The sequence below is a fragment of the Malaclemys terrapin genome, chromosome 1 (assembly GCF_027887155.1).
Source record: "Malaclemys terrapin pileata isolate rMalTer1 chromosome 1, rMalTer1.hap1, whole genome shotgun sequence".
In the NCBI taxonomy this organism is placed as follows: domain Eukaryota; kingdom Metazoa; phylum Chordata; order Testudines; family Emydidae; genus Malaclemys; species Malaclemys terrapin.
Window position 1 is genome coordinate 353,795,455 of NC_071505.1, and position 8,359 is coordinate 353,803,813.

Sequence of the window (8,359 nt, forward strand, 5' to 3'; positions counted from 1 at the left end):
TTTCAGTTCCCTTTTGTTCCTCCTGGCTGGGGGCCTGTAGCTGGCAGTGTGTGTGGGTATGGACTGGGAGTCCTTTGCCCTAACCCAGGTCTTGGGGCCGGGGTAAGAGATCAGCTTTGAAGCTAGGAGGAAAACAGCTGAGTGAGGTGACAGGATAAGCTCCCATGTTAGATGAGAAGTCGGGATGCTGGGCATAGGACAGGGCGGTTTTGGTAGGTCACAGTGAAGGAGATAAATGGCAGATCTTCTATTATCTGGCTATTTATAGACACATATGGCACCTTATCTGGAACTGCACTGCACCCATTGCCCAGGGTGAAACTGAACAGCGAAGCTGAGTCTAACATACGCTCTTCATGATGATTTTGATCACTACATCTAGATTCACTTTTGCGAAGCATCTTCAGCGTCATCATACAATTGCAGAATGATAGAATATTAGCGGTGGAAGCGACCTCAAGAGGTCATCTAGTTCAACCCCCTGCTCAAAGCAGGACCAACCCCAACTAAATCATCCCAGCCAGGGCTTTATCAAGCTGGGCCTTAAAAACCTCTAAGGATGGAAATTCCACCATCTCCCTGGGTAACCCATTCCAGTTCTTCACTCCCCTCCTAGTCAAACAGTGTTTCCTAATAGCCAACCTAAAACTCCCCCACCGCAAATTGAGACCATTGCTCCTTGTTCTGTCATGTGCCACCACTGAGAACAGCCGAGCTCCATCCTCTTTGGAACCCCCCTTCAGGTAGTTGAAGGCAGTTGTCAAATCCCCCCTCACTCTTCTCCTCTGCAGACTACACAAGCCCAGTTTCCTCAGCCTCTCCTCGTAAGCCATGTGCCCAAACCCCCTTATCATATCCGTTGCCCTCCGCTGGACCTTCTCCAATTTGTCCACATTCTTTCTGTAGTAGGGGGGATGCAAAATTTGACACAGTTCTCCAGATGTGGCCTCACCAGTGCTGAATAGAGAGGAATAATCACGTCCTTGATCTGCTGGCAATGCTCCTACTAATACAGCCCAATATGCCGTAGGCCTTCTTGGCAACCAGTGCACACTGCTGACTCACATCCAGCTTCTCGTCCACTGTAATCCCCAGGTCCTTTTCTGCAGAAATACTGCTTAGCCAGTTGGTCCCCAGCCTGTAGTGGTGCATGGAATTCTTCCATCCTAATCGCAGGACTCTGCACTTGTTCTCGTTGAACCTCATCAGATTTCTTTTGGCCCAATCCTCCAATTTGTCTAAGTCACTCTGGACCCTATCCCTACCTTCCAGCATATGTACCTCTCCCCCCAGCTTTAAGACAGGATGTAGATCTGTCATAACTATAAAGGGAAGGGTAACAGCCCTCCTGTGTACAGTACTATAAAATCCCTCCTGGCCAGAGACTCCAAAATCCTTTTACCTGTAAAGAGTTAAGAAGCTCAGGTAACCTGGCTGACACCTGACCCAAAGGACCAATAAGGGGACAAGATACTTTCAAATCTTTATGCGGGGAAGGCTTTTGTTTGTGCTCTTTGTTTTGGGGGTTGTTCGCTCTTGGGACTGAGAGGGACCAGACATCAATCCAGGCTCTCCAAATCTTTCTGAACAAGTCTCTCATATTTCCAACCTGTAAGTAAACAGCCAGGCAAGGCGTGTTAGTTTTTATCTTTTTTTTTCTCAACTTGTAAATGTACCTTTTCCTAGGGTGTTTATCTCTGTTTGCTGTAACTTTGAACCTAAGGCTAGAGGGGATTCCTCTGAGCTCTTTAAGTTTGATTACCCTGTAAAGTTAGTTTCCATCCTGATTTTACAAAGATGATTTTTACCTTTTTCTTTAATTAAAAGCCTTCTTTTTATGAACCTGATTGATTTTTCCTTGTTTTTAGATCCAAGGGGGTTGGATCTTGATCCACCAGGAGTTGGTGGGAGGAAGGGGGGGGATGGTTAATTTCTCCTTGTTTTAAGATCCAAGGGGTTTGGATCTGTATTCACCAGAGAATTGGTGAAGGTCTCTCAAGGCTACCCAGGGAAGGGAATTAGCACTTTGGTAGTTAAGCTTAGAAGTTTTCATGCAGGCCCCCCAAATTGTACCCTAAAGTTCAGAGTGGGGAAGCAGCCTTGACAAGATGCAACTGAATAAATCATTGTCTGTGATGCTGGAGAGGGAGCTTCACCTTACCGAGAAATCACAGGTTTCCACCGTAAAACGATGACGCTCATCCAGCAGCACAGTGGGGGATGGTGTTGTGGATTTATGATGATCCTCTGGTTGGGTCCCTGTCATGACCCTGTGGCCCATGGAGATGGGCAAAGAGAGAGCAGACCACCGGTTTGGTGATTGTACCGGTGGCACGGTGCAACCCATGTCTATCTCCAGAAAGGGAAAGGGAGCTGTAGGGAAGTGAGCAGCCCCTAACGTGTCAGGGAGGGGAGACAAATAAACAGCCCCCTGAGATTCATCCAAAGAGAAGGGAAATGAGACAACTCCTGGACGGCAGCTGTATGGAAGATGGAGAGGACAAAAATGAGTAGGACTTCTCTCCCCCTCTCCCCCCACAGCTCCTGCCTCCACTCTGTGGGTGCAGCTAGGGCTTGGGGCAGCCTGAACTGAGGGCTTCTTCTGCTGCTGTAGCCGGGCAACCCGGGCTCTTCCCCTCACCCGGCAGCTCCTACTGGGGTTGGAGGCTTGAACTCCTGCCAGCTGAAGCTGAGTAATCCCGGGCTCGGGGCTTCTTCCCCCTTCTGCTGAGCTGCTCCACATGAATCGCATCCTGATTGCCATGTTCTTTTTCTCCCCCTGAGCCACCTGGCACTGGGCACTGTCAGAAGACAGGCTAGTGGGCTACATGGACCATTGGTATTTCCCAGTCTGGCCATTCTGGTCTGCTTATTTAGACCCCAGATGTATCTGCCTCCTGCTGTAACCCACTATACCCCACCCTACTCCCAGAGCTGAGATACATCCCAGGATCCCTGACGGGGTCTCTCTCTCCACAGAGTTAGTAACAAATTAAGAATAAACATTAAAATGTTAACACTAACCAGTGTCCTTAATTGACTTGCTATAAGATGTGAGCACATATTGGTTTTAGAGATGACTGGGTCATGGCTGACAAGGGGAGGGGAAGACAGGAGCAAGTGACAGGGGCAGGGCATGGGGAGAAGACACACAGCAGGGTTGAGGCTTGACAGAAGAGATGAGGCAAGGTTACAATTTCAGGGATCCAGCTACCAGCAATTAGAAAGGTGATAACCCATTGGAGTGTGCATAGACTGACGCCCCAGTTCATCACATTGACACAGCACAGTAAGGACAGGGAAGGGTTTAATGTCTCTTTGTCTGTCCAGTAACTGATTCAGGGAAGAGGCCCCAGCACCAGGGCCGTCCTTAGCCATAGGCAGAGTAGGCAGCCGCCTAGAACACCACTCTGCCTGGGGGCACCGCTCTGCTGGGAGCCTGGACAGACCGGAAGCAGTGGAGCATGTAAGAGCAGGGCTGCTGGGTCCTAGAGAGAGCCGAATGCTGCAGGCTCATGGGTGAGCCAAGCATGAAAGCAGGACTGTGTTGCCATTTAGATGGTCATTTAACAACTTTGTTTGCCAAAAATCCTGCTTGCTAACAATCCTGAATTCAATTTCAATATTTTTTTTTTTAAAAATCAATATCTTAGCCAAAAACAGAAAATGAAGTTGTTGACAATTATTTGTGACAGGTTTGGTTTGGGGCAGGGAGTTGGCCAGTTTTCATCAGAGAAACAAAAAATGTTGACTGACTTCCCTATAGCCCTGTTACTGCGAAATAGAGCCTCCAACCACTGTAATATCGCATCCCCTTACTAGTGTACAGAGCAGGGGTCGGCAACCTACGGCACACGTGCCAAAGGTGGCACACAAGCTGATTTTTGATGGCACGTGGCGGCGGGCTGAACAGCTCAGCTCACCATTGCTCTGGGGTTCCGGCTGCTGCCCCATTGCCAGCCGGGGTCCTGGCCGCCGGCCCCACTGAGCGCCTGCTGCTGGCCTGGGGACCCCCAAGGAACCCCAGGCTGGCAGCGAGCTGAACAGGCCGGCGGCTGAGACCCCAGCTGAGCTGCTCAACCCGCTGCTGGCCTGGGGTTCCATTCACTCAGCCGGCAGCGGGCTGAGCGGGCCGGTTGCGGGCTGAGCGGGGCCGGCGGGGGGCTGAGTGGCTCAGTCCGCTGCCAGTCTGGAGAGCCGGCAGCACTCAGTCTGCTGCCGCTCTGCGGTTCTGGCTGCCGGCCCCTTGCTAGTCAGAGGCCCAGCCGCTGGCCCCGCTCAGGCTCCTGCCAGCCTGGGTGAGCACAACCCCAGACTGGTAGTGGGCTGAGGGGGGCCATTGGCTGGGACCTCAGACCGGCAGCAGACTGAGCCGCTCAGTCTGGGGTTCCGTCCACCAGCTCCTGCCAGACAGAATCCCGGCCGCAATCTTTAAACAACAAATTCCATGTCATTATACTTGAGAAAGGCCCTGTGAGAATAAAAGGTCTCGAATATCCTAAAGACATTAGAGGTAGGAAATTCACAGAAAACAATTACTACAAAAGACTTTCTATATTGGTGAAATTGTCAACAGATGGTGGCTTGTGTACTCTAAATGCAAGGATGCTGTAGTTTGTTTCCCATGCAAGATTTTCAATAGTTGCAATTATAAAATAGCAACCATGGGTATTAATGATCGGAAAAATCTTAGTCACATATCACCGCAACATGAAAAGGCACAACACCACATTGAAAGTATGTGAGCACAAATGGTGTGAGCTGAGTGTAAGGTTAAAAAATCAGACAACTCTTGCTGCCTAAAATCAAAGATTGCTGGAGTCAGAGAAGCAGCATTGGCGTCGTGTTCTTGAACGTCTATTATCTATTGTTGAATATCTATCAACAAACAATCTTGCTTTTAGAGGAAGCATTGAGAAATTATTCCAGCCCCAAAATGGCAATTTTTGGGGCCTTGTACAACTGCTGGGAAAATTTGACACAGTGATGAGTGAACATCTCCGAAGAGTAACTGAAAATGAAATACATGACCACTATTTGGGACCAAGAATTCAAAATGAACTGATCATGCTACTGAGCGATAAAGTGAGAGACAAAATTGTTTCTTGGTTACTTTGGCAAAACATTTTGCCATAATTCTAGATTGCACTCTGGACATAAGTCATCAAGAACAGATGTCGTTAGTAGTGAGATTTGTTGACATTAGTGATTCAGCACAAATTACAGTTAAGGAATCGTTTTTCACATTTTTAGAAGTAGAAGACACTACAGGTTTTGGACTTCTTCAAGCTGTCCTTGATGAACTAAAATGAATGGGATTGTCCATAATGAACATTAGAGGACAAGGCTATGAGAATGGTGTCAATATGAGAGGATGCATTTCTGGCGTGCAAGCTAGATTGCTGACAGAAAATTCACAAGCCTTTTTTGTTCCGTGTGCATGCCACAGTCTTATATGATTTTGTGTGATATGGCCAAGTCTTCCGTAGAAGATATATCTTTTTTTGGTTTGCTGCAATGCATTTACGTTCTCTTTTTAGCTTCCACTCAACAATGGCAAATATTCAAAGCACATGTCAATGGTATTACCATTAAGCCTCTATCTGAGACACGCTGGGAAAGCAGAGTAGAAAGTGCAAAAATGTTGCGATATCAATCTGAGGAAGTTTACGAAGCACTGGTTGCTATTTCGGAAGAAGCCAGAGATCCAAAAGCTAGAAGTGAAGCACAGTCATTGGCCTCTGACATATCCAGCTGAAAGTTTCTAACATCTGTCGTAATCTGCTATGACATTCTTGTTAAAATCTCAAGTGTAAGCAAAATAATGTAGAGTCCAATGATGCAGCTTGATTCAACACTTTCCTTACTAAACAACACACAAGACTTTTTAGTGAAATACAGAGAAAATGGATTCAAAGAAGCACAGGTTACAGCAAGAGAGCTTGCACAGGCACTCGGTGTGGAACCAAAATTTCCATGTCCGAACGTGACACGAGTTTCAAGGAAAAAACGGCAAGCGGAATATGAAGGAGAAGATGAGCCCATAGACGATCCAGAAAAGAAATTTGAGGTTGAATTTTTTAATGTTGTGATGATTAAAGCAATCTCTGCCGTTGATTAAAGGTTTAATACCTTATGAGTACACTATGAACAATTTGGATGTTTGTATGTCATAACTAAATTCAATGAAATAGGAAAACAAGAGCAACTAATGACAAAGTGCAAGAACCTAGAGAGCGCCCTGAAGCACGGTGATAGTTTTGATTTAAATGGACTTGAACTGGACGAAGAATTGAGGACACTGTTATCAATGTTGCCACATGCAAAATCGGTGATGGACATTGTACAGTTTATTCATACCAACAAACTTGTTGACATATATCCTATTGTGTACATTGCCACTCGTATTCTACCGACAATTCCTGTAACAGTCGCATCAGAAGAACGGAATTTCTCAAAACTAAAGCTCATTAAAAACTATCTCCGTTCTACAATGAGTCAGGAACGCTTGACTGGTATTGCTATTCTTGCAATCGAACAAGACACCACATTCTCTTTGTCATACGATGACATTATTACTGATTTTGCAGCCAAAAATCCAGAAACATTGCTTTTAATTAAAAACAAATCCTTGTTTCAATACCTCTTCATAGAAATTTCCAAGAAAATGTTGACAAATATATAAAAAAATATTATTTGCATCATTCTGTCAAATCAGAATTTTTTCTATAGCGCTACTTCTTTAGTGCTAGTCCATCAGCATTAGAGTGTGCTTAATTAAGGTAAACTGGTTTTCATAACGTGCATGGGGCAAGTTTTCCAATACTGTAAGCTTATGTTTGTGTTGCTAAGAGCAAGTCAAGCACGGGACACCAGATTAATAATCCTGTCTAGGACATCATAAAACCTAAGGATGGCCCTGCCCAGCACCATGGACCAGACAGCTCTGCACAGAGCTCAACCTGAGAGCCAGAGCACAAGGAGAAAACATTTAGCTCCCTTTATGAGTGAGGAGCTGGAGCAGGCTGCCGTGAATCTGTTTGGTCCGCACCCCGTAAATAATGGGGTGTAGCACAGGGGGCACCAGGTGGTACAGACTGGTCATGAGAACAAGGAAGTGCAGTGGCACATTGTGCCCAAACCGCTGAATGAGGGAGGACAAGAAATCTGGGACATACAAAGCTGAGATGGCACAAAGATGAGAGATGCAGGTCCCAAAAGTTTTGAGCCGGGCATCCTTTGTGGGGAGGCGGAAGACGGCCCGGAGGATCAGAGTATAGGACACGGCAATAAAAAACACGTCCATTCCGATCACAGAGAAAAGATCAAACAGGCCATAGTAACTACTGATGCGGATGTCAGCGCAGGCCAGCTTCACCACAGCTATATGCCCACAATAGAAGTGGGGGATAATGTTGGTTCTGCAATATGGCCACCGCCTCGCCAGGAAGGGATAGGGTAATGCGAGTATGCCACTGCGCAGCACCACAGCCAGGCCTATCTTGGCCACAACTGATTTTGTCAGGGTTGTGGAATATCTCAGAGGATTGCAGATGGCCACGTAGCGATCAAAAGCCATGGCCACGAGGATTCCAGACTCCATCGCTGAGAAGGAGAGAACAAAGTACATCTGGGTGAGGCAGGCACTGAAACTGATCTCCCTAGAATTGAACCAGAAGATGCTCAGCATTTTTGGTATGGTTGATGTGGACATGACCAGGTCCTTGATGGCCAGCATGCAGAGGAAATAGAACATGGGCCCATGAAGGATCGGCTCCCTCTTCACGATGAACAGGATGGTGAAGTTCCCCAACACAGCTATGGCGTACATAGCGCAGAAGGGGATGGAGATCCAGATATGGGCTGCCTCCAGGCCAGGAATGCCCATCAGGATGAAGGTGAAGGGGTTGGTGAAGTTGGTTGTGTTCAAATCTGACATAGCGTAGGAGAGAAAGTGTCCAACTCTGAGGCATAAGGGTGTCTCCTGCATGTACCATATGCTCCCCTGACTTTCTGTGTGTTCCCAGGATCTCGGGTGATTGTCCCCGTAGAAATGCTTGAATGGAGAGACAAAGTTAATATGAGACACTGCATGCACTAGTGGAGTCTGTTCTCATGGCAGAAGCAGATTAATCGCTCTTCACACACTGATTTATGACATTTTCATTATTCTGAGAAAATAACTATGAACAATGACCCTACTAAATACTATTCCATATTTTTGTTGTGCTCCCTGAATTAATAATTTCTACACTTTTTCATGGGGGGACCTTAATAGGCACCAGCAGGAAACACAAGTATGGATACTGGTTATCCATCATTGTTCCTTAATGCAATGAGAGCTATGATAGGGTGTCTA

General features: G+C 46.6%; 1 protein-coding gene across 1 annotated transcript; it reads right to left on the bottom strand.

The window, feature by feature from the left end:
- Window positions 1-6,991: 6,991 nt before the first annotated feature.
- LOC128833818 (olfactory receptor 52E4-like) lies at window positions 6,992-7,939 on the bottom strand. The gene has a single exon (XM_054021982.1). It carries the CDS (start codon window positions 7,937-7,939, stop codon window positions 6,992-6,994), a length of 948 nt encoding a protein of 315 aa, XP_053877957.1.
- Window positions 7,940-8,359: the final 420 nt, after the last annotated feature.